A 12,873-nucleotide genomic window follows, 5' to 3' on the forward strand; every position below is an offset into this window, starting at 1 on the left:
CACTTTCTATTTCACAGATCTTCTTCTGAAACACTTAAATATATGTTCAAGTCAGTTTTTACCTACAATTAGGACACTTTGCTTTCCTGCAGATTTGGATGCATCGTCATCATCGTCTATAAATTGCTCTCTGGTTGATGAAAGGAATATGTTATGAGATCTAAACACAGCACTGTATCCCTCAAATCTATGAGAGCTCTAGAAACCCTCCCTCTCATCCTCAGCCAGGCACTTCTCCACATTCATCCTCTGCCACGCTGCATGCAGCAAGCACGGGCCAACATCAACTTCCTGCTCCCCTCTCGCTGTTTACTGCTGAGAAGATAGTTTTCTGTGAGTGCAGGAACTCAGCTGATTTGCCTTTTTATTGTCAGAAACTGGCAGACGGAGGCGTTTTATAATTAGCCCGCCACAAAGCCGGGCAGTGTTTCAGGGCTCGCAGTCTGTCGATGGTGCGCATGGTTGTTATTATTTATTTGTCTTAATTAACAACTAACAGGTTCCAATTGAAAAAAAGCTGCACAAGTATCTGGGCTGATGATACGGAACAAATTAAAGTGCGTTTGCGCTTGTTCTCGTGGCACGGTCTCTCATGGTGGCGCTAGTGGAAGTGACGTAATGTGGGAGCTGCAGGGATCTGGTGTTTTCCATTAGTCCCAGAGTATTTTATACACATCTTTTAAGGTTTTAGGGCCATTTCTCATAGGCTCAATGCTTATGTTAGCATGCTAATATTGTCACAAGTGCAAAGATGTGTAGCTTGGAAGGTTAGCATTCTAACCTTTAGCTTCTTTAACACTGCAGTAAATAGAGAATAATCCAGGGAACACTCGTGGAAATCTCATGGGCATCTGTACATAAAGTATACACTATGGATGTCTTTTGTGCACTCTGTCCATTTAATAGTTGCTGAAATATACTGTACACAGTGGTGGTTCCATCAGGTCCAGCAAATCCTTCTCTGCTGGCCTGAACTTTATCAAATTCACTGACTTATTTGAATATTTTCCCATTAATCTTATTAAATTATTCCCAGTAGCCTATTCTTTTCATTATATGTCTTGTCTGTCTCTCAGCTGCAGTTCTTCTGGCAGTGTAACTTTGCATTAGAGCTTTTATCTAATCATATTTCAGCCATCATGTGTTGCCAGAGTCAAAGAAATCTGCCAGGGCCTTCACAGTTAAAACTGCAGGCAGCTGAAGCTTGAAACACATTTTAATGATGCTGTTTGCTGAACCCAAGATAGAGGAAGGAGGAGAGGCTATGGATTTGGTTGCAGATCTTCTTAGAAAGACATTTTCACGGCGGACTTGGAAGGAAAAGCTGGATATTGTGAGGAAAGGCCGTCCAACCCTGGAACTAGCTAGCCTGACCCAGCCGGGGAAACTTTCAGGTCAGCAACTATGAGCGCTACCCTTGGTTGACAGGCTCAGAGGAGAACTCTGAATAGTTTCTAAAGTTCTGGTGAGTAAAATTAATTATATTTACATCTGTTATGTATATTTTTGTCATTTTATTGGGTCAACATTGATGCTTCTGCTGGATTTGACGTATGTGGCGCTGGTGGCTGCAGTGAGTGAGAAGAGACTATGAATTGTTCTAAGGGAGTTTCTTGCTGTAGTTATGTCATTCATCTCTCTATATGATATACCTGTCTACAATGCGACATCCTGTTTTATTGCATATCCATATGTTGTTGATGGTTTCTATAGCAGTAGCATCATAACGATCGTATTAAGAGGAGTTTTGAATAAGGTTGGAGGTCACTGAAGGCCTCTGACTGTGCATAGTTCATCTAGTCCAGTTGTAGTTTGAGTCCACGTCTGTCCAGAATCACAGAATCACATATAATATGTGTAGTGACTTGTTATGATGTGGACAACTCAAGGACCCAGGCGCAGGACTCAAGGGACTCTCTGTTCAGGCACAAGGACAGGACTTTTATAAGTTCAACTAAAGCTGGAGCAGAGTTCATCAATTGCTGGTTCATGAGTAACTACCACAGAGGTAACTGAAGAAGTGGTGATGAGTGGGAGAGTATTAAGTCCTTAAGTAGGGTTCAGTTGATTGGATAATGTGATGCAGGTGAGATGGGTCAGCTCAGCACCAGCATAATGACCAGCAGCAGCTCTACTCTGAGCACCTGGGGTAAAATGGAGACAGCCAAACAAATACCCATAGAGGACAACTAGTTACCTCTTCACAACTTTAAATATGCAGAATATTATAATCTTACAGTTGACTTTTGGCCTTTTAGATGTAAAATGTTAATGCTGCGTAATCGATTTATCCCACTAGACATTTGTGTGAGACGTTGTCATAAGCAGATTCATGAATTATTGAATTTTTGCCAAAAATAATTGCAGGTTTCAGTTCAGCTGTACGTACGTTTTTATGGCGGCACTGCTTCTTGTAAATAAATCTTAATGAAGTTTCAAGAGTCTGCCTCCTACACATTTCATGGCTCACAACATCAGATGCTGATGGGTCTGTAAAGACATGCTGACCCTTTGTATACTGCAAGCGGAAGGAAGTTGCATCACCCTGCCCAGGAAGCTCAAAGGAAGTCTGAACCATTCAACTTCCCATGGGGGTAGATCACCATTGTTCATTTTTTGTCTTGTTCTTGCCCTCAGTTCAAGTCAAGAAACTCGATTCCCCAGACTTCCCAGGTTCCGCTTTCCAGTCCAGCTCGGTATCGGTGATCGGAAACTTAACATTTACGCTACTTTTCACGGCATATAAGATAAGATCATTTCAGACAGACTATCTTTTAGCAGCATGGATGTGTTCGTTATCAGCAAAACATTATCGCAGAACTGTACACCAACAGCGGATAGTGCAGCTCTGCCAACTCTACAGATACTTTACAGTAACCTACAAAGGCCTGAAAGGGAAACCCTGTAAAATTCCTAACAGATTGAGCCTCTGTGGTTGAAGGCCTTGCTTTTGGAAAATAAGGCAGCTGAAAGGAGCTTGTAACACTGCAGGATTTCTCCGGGGCCAAATGCATTAGCAGACGTACAAAGGGGTCACTGATCTGAGTTTCACTTGCAACAGAGAAGCACAAAGTCCTTATCGAAAGAGTCTGTGAATTACAGTGCGGCTCTTGTTTGCCAGCTTATGCTCAGCCGGGCATGATGGTGTACCACTTAGTTTTGTATTGAATCCATCACAAATGTGGCTGCAGAGATCTTAGAGAATATCAACAGTAAAAAAAAAAGAAAGAAATTAAACTTGGGCCTCTTTTTGCAGATAATAAAATCTCTATGATACAAGAAGTTGACCGTACACAAAAAGGAGACTCTGTATAAAGTGGACATCTTTATTTTGGTGGAAAAAATTAGTTTTTACGCCACAACGGCAGCTCGTCCAGACGACTACAGCCGATGTAATCTTGATGAACGCCAGCCTCATTTATCTGTCATCCTCCTGGGGGTTCAGGGAGCGTCTTTATCGGGGCTCCGCGGGAAAGGAATTTTGCAAAAGGCTGCAGATGAAATATGGACGGGTTGGCTTCAGCAGAATCACTGCCGGCAGCCCTGGGAGGAGGAGGAGGAGGAGGAGGAGGAGGAGATAATTACCACTCTGACAAGCTTTGATCAGGGGGTACAGTTATTCTCAGAACGTCTGTGTTGACAGAACAATGAGATGACGGCCTCGAAATTCAGGTGGATTTGCCCTAGTTTTAAACTCTGAACAGAAGCTCTGACTTGCACACGAGGAGACAGGATAAACAAAATGATTGTAGTCGACGCCGCGCATGGCTTAGCTGTCCGTTGCTCTCTTTTGATTTGCAGAAGCGGAGAGAGGCGATTGGATGAGGGCTACTTTAATGTTCTGGGGGGAAGAAAAAAAAGTCCACTTGGAAATACTGTGGGAGGAATGAATCACCACGCTTTCTTTCTTTCTTTCTTTCCTTCTTTCTTTTTCTGTGTCAGGAGGCAGCAATTTATTCAATAAAATGACAGCGGGATCAGTGAGCTTTGTGCCGGAGATGATTTTATAGCCAAGTAGGTGTAACGCCGGTGGGAAGAAGAAGAAAAATCTCAGGGTGAAGATGTAACCTCGCCACAAAGAAGAAAGGTTCAGTTCACTGATATCTCTTTGAAGCTGCATCCAGACCACAGCGCAGCCCGAGAGCAAACATGCCTCCTACACTACCTGGGCTAAACTGAGATGCAGCATTTGTTGGCAGGGCCACCCGGCTATAGGAAGGAAGAGATCTTTTTGTGTGCGTGTGCGTGTTTGGCGGTCGAACGAGTCGAATGAGTCAGTTTTTTATTTCTCCTCTCTGACCTCAGAACGTAAACGAAGAATCTGCCGAGTTTTCAAGTCGCTGCTTTGTTTACGCTGCTCAGTTTCTTGCGTAGCACCCCTCCCCTCCTGCGGAATCATTTATATTTTACCTCCTCCTGTATCCTGCTCATTAGCCCCGCGCTGATGTTGTTCTCCTGCAGGCTCAGATGTCTCAGTGGAAACTGCGTCCTGCAAAGCAGCGCCGCCACGATGTCATTTCCCCCCACATCGCTGACGCCGTTCCCGTCCAGATCCACCTGCAGCAGACCCGTGTTCTCTTTCAGCATGTCGGCCAGCAGCCTGACCCCGGGGTCTCCCAGGTTGTTCTCATCTAGGATGATCTGAGTCAGTGAGCTGTTTCCTTTCAGGCTGTCGAAAAGCTCCTTCCACGCTGCCAGGTCCGCGCCGCTGGTCTGGGCCAGCCCCAAGTACTGGAGGTGCGAGTGGGATCTCATGTACGATGCTATCGCCTTCACCCCGTCGCTGCCCAGGCCGTTTCCCCCGACGTCCAGTTCCAAAAGGGCAAAAAGCCTGAATGAGCTCCACCCGGCGGGGAGCTGCAGCAGCGTGTTCTGCTCCGATGGGAAAAGCATCGCCTGCTGGATGACGGCAGCAGCTCTCGCCGTTTGCTCCTGCAGCTCAGCTATTCCATTCAGCAGGGTCAGGACTCCATGGTCACGCAGTTTGTTTCCAAACAAGCTGCAAAGGAAGAAAATAGCTGTAACCATGGAGATACTTTACACTTCATTATGTGCATCCAGACTCCAAGTAATCTGATTTGCGTGTCCAAATTCTGTCAGCTTCACGACCTGAAACCTTGTGGAAAACATTCTGAATTACTCTTATGCACATTTCCCTGTGACTGAGTATGATTTTTCCGTTATATAATATAAGCAATTGAATAATCACACCGGCCTTTGAGGTGACAGATCCACAGATCCACAGACAACCCTTTCAACACAAGCAGAGACATGTTTAGTCTTACCCTAACAAAACACATTTGGGGTTATGCTCTTTCCTTACCGAGTTATGAGAAGATCAATGCGTCTCTCATGTCTGGCTTCAGTATAAGACCGTTATAAAACAGTTAGTCTAACTTGATCCAAGCATAACAAAATCAGTCCACTATCTCGGCAGTTTACACGTTATGCCTCGTTTGTTTTACTCATGTACAAGTAAAGTGTAAATATACCGTTTAAAGGAGGTTGAATGCTCGATTGCTGTTTCAAATGCTCAGAGCATTTATGCAAAGATAATGGGTATATCCAGTCTTCTACCAGAAAGCAAACATGCTTATTTCACTAAATGCTGAGCTGTTTTCTTCTTTTTTGTCATGTATTTGATTACCAGTTCTGGTTATGCTCTTTCTCACATTACTGCTGTACCATGACGCTTTAAGCATCACGACAACTAGTCTCTGATCACGTGACTGTTAACAACATGGACGCCTCCTAGAAGACAGGTGAGGAGTCCAGTGGGTCGTTGCAGCAAACTAGCAACGGTTCATCAAGTGTGTGGAAATACTTCACTAGAGATGAAGCCCATGCTACCGTGATATGTCAGTCCTGAAATACAACTAAAGTACTACTGCAATGCATATGAAAAGGCTAACGCTAACGCTAGCAGAGGAACGGTCCACGTCAAATCAACAACTTCACCAAACGTCCTGCAGAGAGAAGGAGGCTGCACATCAACTATTTGATAAAGTTATTAGACCTTTAGCTGCAGGACACGGAGAAGTAAAGTACTATTAAATGCTACTGATGGTGCTGAGGTGCTGCATGTTTTTATACAGGCTATACATATCTGCAGCTCACAGTATGTAGCACATGAGCTGTCTGTTCTCAGCATATGTATTCAGGTCAAGAATCTAGATTTCATTACTTTCTCCTGTGTTTTTATTAGTGACGTCATCAGAGAGTCTGTGTCCACTTCATCACATAACAGTTGACTTTATAAAATCTGGAGTTGTGCAACCACCTAGTCTGCACACACTTTAACTAAGTTTTTTTTTCCCCTGAAGCCGTGTCACAAAGCCAAGCTCCAACACATTTACTGTATTTTGTGCAGTAAAAGGAAATAACTCAGAGAGGAAAGGCGCTGGAGCCATTTCTTTGTTCACATTAAAGAGAAGGATTGTGCAATTTAACAGTGGAAAGCTATGATTTTTTTTTTCCTACAGACATATTAGAGTGCTTCTAAACGTGCCACGGTCCCGGGGGCTGCACGTTATTCTCTGTTTTCCTGTGTGACGTGGCTCAGCAGTGGAGTCTGGGACTTACTGCAAGCCTCTGACCTGAGGCTTCACTCGGAGGACGTCCAGCAGGATGTGAGCGCCGTACGGGCCAATGAGGTTGAGGTTGAGATTGAGCAGCGTGACCTCGGACAGGCTGCTCTTCAGGGCCCCCGCCAGGCTCAGCAGAAGGTCGTCTGTCAGGTCCGTGTTCCTCAGAACCAGCTGCTCCACCTCATCGGATGTGCTCAGCACTGTCATCATGGCGTCAAGCTGCACTCGCAAAGTGAGAGAAAGTCACAGAAGAAGTTCACATCACGTGTTGGTTTTTGAATCTGGACTTCCAAAAGTCAAAGAATATCACCAGAAAGTTGTCTTTCCTTAAGAACAAATTATGGGTATTCATTTTCGATTTGGGAAGATTTCATAAGGTCAGGGGCTATGAAAAAAAAACCTGAGAAACATTTTACACCAATGTATCTGGGCCCTAAAATGCATTTACTTATTTTATTTTCGAGGCTTTTTTTTGGTGTTGTGTAATCCTGGTGGGAAATGGTATCGCACACGGGGATACGAGCCTGCAAAGAAATGAAACAAACAGAAATATCTCATCTCGCTCCGGGTTCACCTCAATCGCCAGAAAGCAGGCTTTCATGAAATACAAAATCACATTTTGTATGACAGGCAGATTATTTCATGCCCCACACAGAAATGCATTTGGCATCCTGACCCTGAGAACAGAGCGTTGCTAACATTAGGTATTTACTGTTTGTGTGCGAGTGCAGCACGGCTCCAAAATGTGTTGCTGCCTTGGAAAGAGATGTGAGCGAGGCAGGTGGTGGAGGCTTTTCATACACAGAGACGAGACGGAGGTTCCAGAGAGACATATGGTCTGGCTGTCGGCCACGTCCACCGTGCCACTTTGCTAGACCTTGAGGAATTTTTCAGGCTCGGCTACTTTTTCATCGTGATCGGTCGAACCGAGCCAAAGGGCTGCCTGCTCCAGATAAAACTCAGGGGCAGTTTGTTGCAACTGTTTGTGTATTAACCTCCAAGAGTAATGGAACGACCCTCTGGATTGGAAGGCACTGGATTAATTCAAATTGATGTCTCCTTCCTAAGAACACCTGCCTGCCTGCCTAAGATCAGCCTCAACATATTTAAATCCTAACCTGCGTGTGATGTGTGATATTTTGTCGCAGGTTAATTTCTGCAGTCCCGGGAAAACAAATCATCTTAATATGTTTTGGGAAAGTGGCCAATCACTGCAGACTTACTCTGCATCCAAACTTTGTTCAATGCAACTTTAAATTCTTGGTGCAGATCCCAAAGTGTCCAAAGTATCCAGTGATGTGTAATATTTCCAGCTGATGGCACATGACCGCCACCCTCCACATCCTTCTCATTTCTTTTCTTGGATGAGATGTTGAAGATCTAAAACTAATATCTGATGATATAATGAAATGTAAACAAGGCGAGACTAGAATGATATTTGAATATTACACATTTAAAATACAGGATCTCTTCATACGGGCTGACTGTCTTTTAAAATGTGCTTCCCTGTCATGTGATTGGATAAGGGCCGTTAGCCTATCTGAGCTCAGTTAGCATTAACTACCAAAACTAGCTAGCTGCTACAAGCCCTGTGGCTACAAATGAGGAGGAAGAATCATCACCCTGATATTTATGAAGCTTCCATCACGATCAGTAAGATAACTATGAAAGCAATTTCCCTTGTGGATCAATAAAGTTTATCTAAGTCTAAGTCTATGAAGTTATAGAAGTCTCATCTGAGTACTACGAAGTTAAAGAAGTCTCATCTAAGTACTACGAAGTTAAAGAAGTCTCATCAAAGTACTATGAAGTTAAAGAAGTTTCATCTAAGTACTACGGAGTTAAAGAAGTCTCATCTGAGTACTATGAAGTTAAAGAAGTCTCATCTAAGTACTATGAAGTTAAAGAAGTCTCATCTAAGTACTATAAAGTCAAAGAAGTCTCATCTAAGTACTATGAGGTTAAAGAAGTCTCATCAAAGTACTATGAAGTTAAAGAAGTCTCATCTGAGTACTACTAAGTTAAAGAGGTTTCATCTAAGTACTATTAAGTTAATGAAGTCTCATCTGAGTACTGCGAAGTCAAAGAAGTCTCATCTAAGTACTATAAAGTCAAAGAAGTCTCATCTAAGTACTATGAGGTTAAAGAAGTCTCATTTGAGTACTGTGAAGTCAAAAAGTCTCATCTGAGTACTATGAAGTTAAAGAAGTCTCATCTAAGTACTATGAAGTTAAAGACGTTTCATCTGAGTACTATGAAGTTAAAGAAGTCTCATCTAAGTACTATGAAGTTAAAGACGTTTCATCTGAGTACTATGAAGTTAAAGAAGTCTCACCTGAGTACTACGAAGTTAAATTAGTTTCATCTGAGTACTATGAAGTTAAATTAGTCTCATCTAGTACTATGACGTTAAAGAAGTCTCATCTAGTACTATGACGTTAAAGAAGTCTCATCTAGTACTAGTACTTTACTAGTTGCTGTTTTGCTCTACATGAGGTTATTCCTCTCTGACTTTTTACTGACACATATTTAACCAGTGTGGTGTAAATGTAGTTCCTGGTAGGAATCCTTCTTGTGTTTGCTTCCTCTTTTATCTGTAATGATCCAACCTCGTAAATGATCAAGGACACCACTGCAGGCTACGAATGCGAAGAGTGTTGATACAGCTTGTTATCCTGATTCACACTCCTGCTTCATGTATGAGCTTCATTAAACTGGTCTAAAGTCAGAACAAATTCAGACTGATACGCATTTCTGTCTGAAGACTAACACGAAATCAAAAATGTCTGTCAACATGAACACTGCCTGGAACCCACTGGATGTTAAAGCTGACATGTTTCATAGTAAATTGCTCTAATGTTGACACTTCTGCAGAATGCGTGGGTGTTTCAAGGACTTCTATGAGATGAGTGCACATTCACAACTGTCATTTTTATCGCGCACACACTCACCTGTGCCTGCAGGTCTTGTTCTTTAGCAGGCTCTTCTTTGTCAGCGTTCTGGCTGGCTGCGTCCTCCTCCTCCTCCTCCTCCTCTTCTTCCTCCTCCTCTGGCTCCTCATCGTCAGGCTTTGGGCCCGAGTCACTCTCCGGGCTGAGCTCCACGTCTGAGCCGTTCTGAGCTTTCGGGCTCGATGACAGCCTCTTCTGGAGCCGACACCTCTCCAGGACTGGGCGCGAGGAGAGAAAATGAAACTCCTAAAAGCCGAGTACATGCAGCGATGCCGACATCCACTGTTGTTGTGAGAGTGTAAATAATAAATGATAAAGTTTTGGTTTCTGCGCTTGTTTGAGCTACAACAGCGAGCGGATCTTCTCTGATTTATGCACGCGGTTGTGTATACGTGTGAACACTGTCTGCATAAGCTCTCCTGCACGTCATCCATTCTCCTGCAGGCAGACATTCCTCAGTGCATCTCTTCTTTTTTTTTTACACAAATTCTACCTTTTCTGCTAAAGTGCATAATGTAAATAGTTTACAGCTCTCCAGGGGGACTCCAGCTCGTTCTTACTGTGCTGCGGTTTCTTTACTCACTGTTTGCCTTGAACCACTGGTGTTTGTTTGGGCCCTGCTTCAACGCGGCGCTCATTTCCACAAATTCCTCATAGAAGTCCTTCTGTCTTCCCCCATCTCTGGTTTTCCCATTTGATCCCAGGTCCTTCTGTTTCTCTCTGTTCTGCTGAGTCAGGGCTTCCTCATCCTGCAATGAATCTTTAAAGAAAAAGAAAAAGAAAAAAAAAACACTCTTGTTCTTTCCCATTTTTTTCCCTCTACCGAGTATTAAATGGAAATACCACATGCAGACGGCCTGAAGGTCATCTGTATCTGCACTTTTTATTTTTCCATCTTGTCTTACAGGAATGAAAACAACTACAATGAGTCAAACAGAGCTCACCGGGAACTTTGCTTGTCTTGTTCGCCAGCGGCCGCCCTGTCCGCTGATCTGCGACGTTGCTCGCTGTTTTTCCTTCGACTCTGGCAGGCGACGGCGGGTTTTCGCATTTCTCTGTCACCGTTGACCTTCCCGAGCCCTCGCTGTCCTGTCCCTCTTCCCCTCTGTTATTTCCAGCTGTCCTGCCTTTGCTCTCTCTCTGATTGGTTTGACCCTTGCGTCGTTTCTTCTCGGAGGTCCCTCTAATTCCGGCCACGGCGAGGTCCTCGCTGTCTGTGGACCCTCCGCCGCCTTCCTTGATGTGTTTTCTCGTCCTCCTGACTGATTTCTTCGCGGGCTTGGCCGGGATGAAAAGAGGGGATGATGGACATGACTCGATGGGGTCTGCTTTTGGAGACAGACAGGACGGGAGAAAAATGAAAGCTTTGTGGGACGTTTTGCTTTTAAACTAGTTCACTGAAATCAAGGACTGGGCTTAATGTCAAAAAAATGTTGATGAATAAGCTTTAGGAAGTAATGGAAAATTGAGACCCTCATTTCCAGGCTTTGTACCATTGCCAGTGTTCTGCTCTAAAGGGAGAATTAAGTTCTCCTTTGTGCCGTTGCTCAGCTGCTGGCAGGAGCTGTATTTGTTTCGGAGACTTGTACATCTGAAAAAGATGAAAAATGTGCTTTCATCATGACTCATATTTCCTCTCATGTACCACCACCAGCATCCCTCCCTCGTGTCATGCAATATGCATCCTTTTTATCCTCATTTGTCGACCCACAATGCATTGTGTCTGCAGAGAGAGCGGGCTTAGCGTCTGTTTTCACTGCTAATAATTTCTCATTTGCCGCTAATGTCACACTTTCAATCTCCCCCGAGGATGAAGTCTGACCTGTAGCAGGGAACCCCGCCGGCCAGCCAGGCCAGGCGGAAGCAGCTCTTCCTCCCCTGCTGGAAGCCGGGAGCGTAGCGGTACTCGCAGCAGGAGCTGATCCTGGCCGCCATGATGCCGTTAACGTACAACGTGGCGCTGAAGGGGTAACCTCTGTGTCTCTGAGACACGAACTGGAACTGCTCTGAAATAGAAGGGGACAAATAGTAAAGCTGAATGTGATTGTGTTCGATCTCCCTCGTCTTTGTCTTGTTTGGCTTACAGTTCAACACAGTTAGTATGGCAGTACTTAGAAATGTGTCTGGCTCATGGGAAGCAGTGCCTACTGACATTTCTACACATGTATACTTATACACAGGCAAGTAGTCTGCACACTTGAAGAAGTGGGCAGCCATGTGCAGTGCCCAGAGAATAGTTTCAGAAGGCTGGGTGCCTTTCTCAAGGTTATTTTTAGCCGTGGATGTTGGATGTTGCTTTATTCGCTAAATCCTGGTCTCAGGCCCGATCCTGTAACCCCTCGGCCACAGCTTCCCAGATTAGAATTAGAATCACTTCACTGTTGTTTTATGATTAAAGATCAGGATTTTATCAGCTTTGCAGCTACATCCATGTCAGAGGCTTTCAGAGAGCATTTCATCTTGCATTTGTTTATTGAGTTTCCCTGTTAGAAAGAGCTGGAACTGAAGGTTCACAGGTTCATGTCCTGCTGTGTCCGTGGCTGAAGTGCACTGAACGAGTACCTAACCCCCAAATGTAGAGAAGAATTTCGCAATGCACGATCAGTACAGTATAAATTATTAGTATTATGAAGTTTATTTCAGCCAACAGTGAGAAAAACTTAAAAGATGTTTCAGGGTCACATGTCTAGCTCTGATTTGAGGTTTGGTTCGTTTAAACCACGGGTTGTATAAAAAAAAAATGGACACCATGGCAGCTCCTCGAAAGTGAAGCCAAAGCATGTGGAGCTCCCCCTGGTGGCTGGCTGCAGTGTAGGTCATATAAGCCCCGCCCCCTCCATGTTAGTGGATGGTTTCAGTCATTTTAGGCAGTTAATATAATGTTGATGCATGTTCAAGTGTCAATTTCACGGTACTACGGGACCACTTTACGGTTGTAGTCTTCACGATGTCACTTCCTGTTTCTGTAGTGTCAAATAACTAACTAAAACGAAACTTAGTAGAAAAATTGACACCTGAACTTGCATCGCCATTATATTAACTACCTAAAATGACAGAAACCATCCTTGAAAAAAAATTATTTGATGTATATTTTAGTGTTTTAGTTTGGCCCAAGTCCCGCCCACTGACATGGAGGAGGTGGAGCTTATGGCCCATACTGCAGCCAGCCACCAGGGGGAGCTCTACATGCTTTGGCTTCACTTAGGAGCTGTCATGGCGTCCACTTTTTATACAGTCTATGGTTATTTGATGCTACAGATACAGGATGATAGACAGTCGCCACTGACAACCGCTCCCTGAAGCGATTAGGAAGAAAATAAAGTAAATAAATAAAA

At 44.0% G+C, this 12,873-nt stretch overlaps 1 protein-coding gene across 1 annotated transcript; it reads right to left on the minus strand.

The window, feature by feature from the left end:
• Positions 1–3,621: 3,621 nt before the first annotated feature.
• Positions 3,622–10,722, minus strand: LOC311492640 (NACHT, LRR and PYD domains-containing protein 5). The gene is made up of 4 exons (XM_084550974.1): positions 10,483–10,722; positions 9,539–10,298; positions 6,583–6,806; positions 3,622–4,999 (listed from the first exon to the last, which is right to left on the minus strand). Exons 3-4 carry the CDS (start codon positions 6,795–6,797, stop codon positions 4,396–4,398), a joined length of 819 nt encoding a protein of 272 aa, XP_084407100.1. The 5' UTR covers positions 6,798–6,806; positions 9,539–10,298; positions 10,483–10,722; the 3' UTR covers positions 3,622–4,395.
• Positions 10,723–12,873: the final 2,151 nt, after the last annotated feature.

This window comes from Chelon labrosus (genome assembly GCF_963514085.1).
Source record: "Chelon labrosus genome assembly, chromosome: 9".
Taxonomy (NCBI): domain Eukaryota; kingdom Metazoa; phylum Chordata; class Actinopteri; order Mugiliformes; family Mugilidae; genus Chelon; species Chelon labrosus.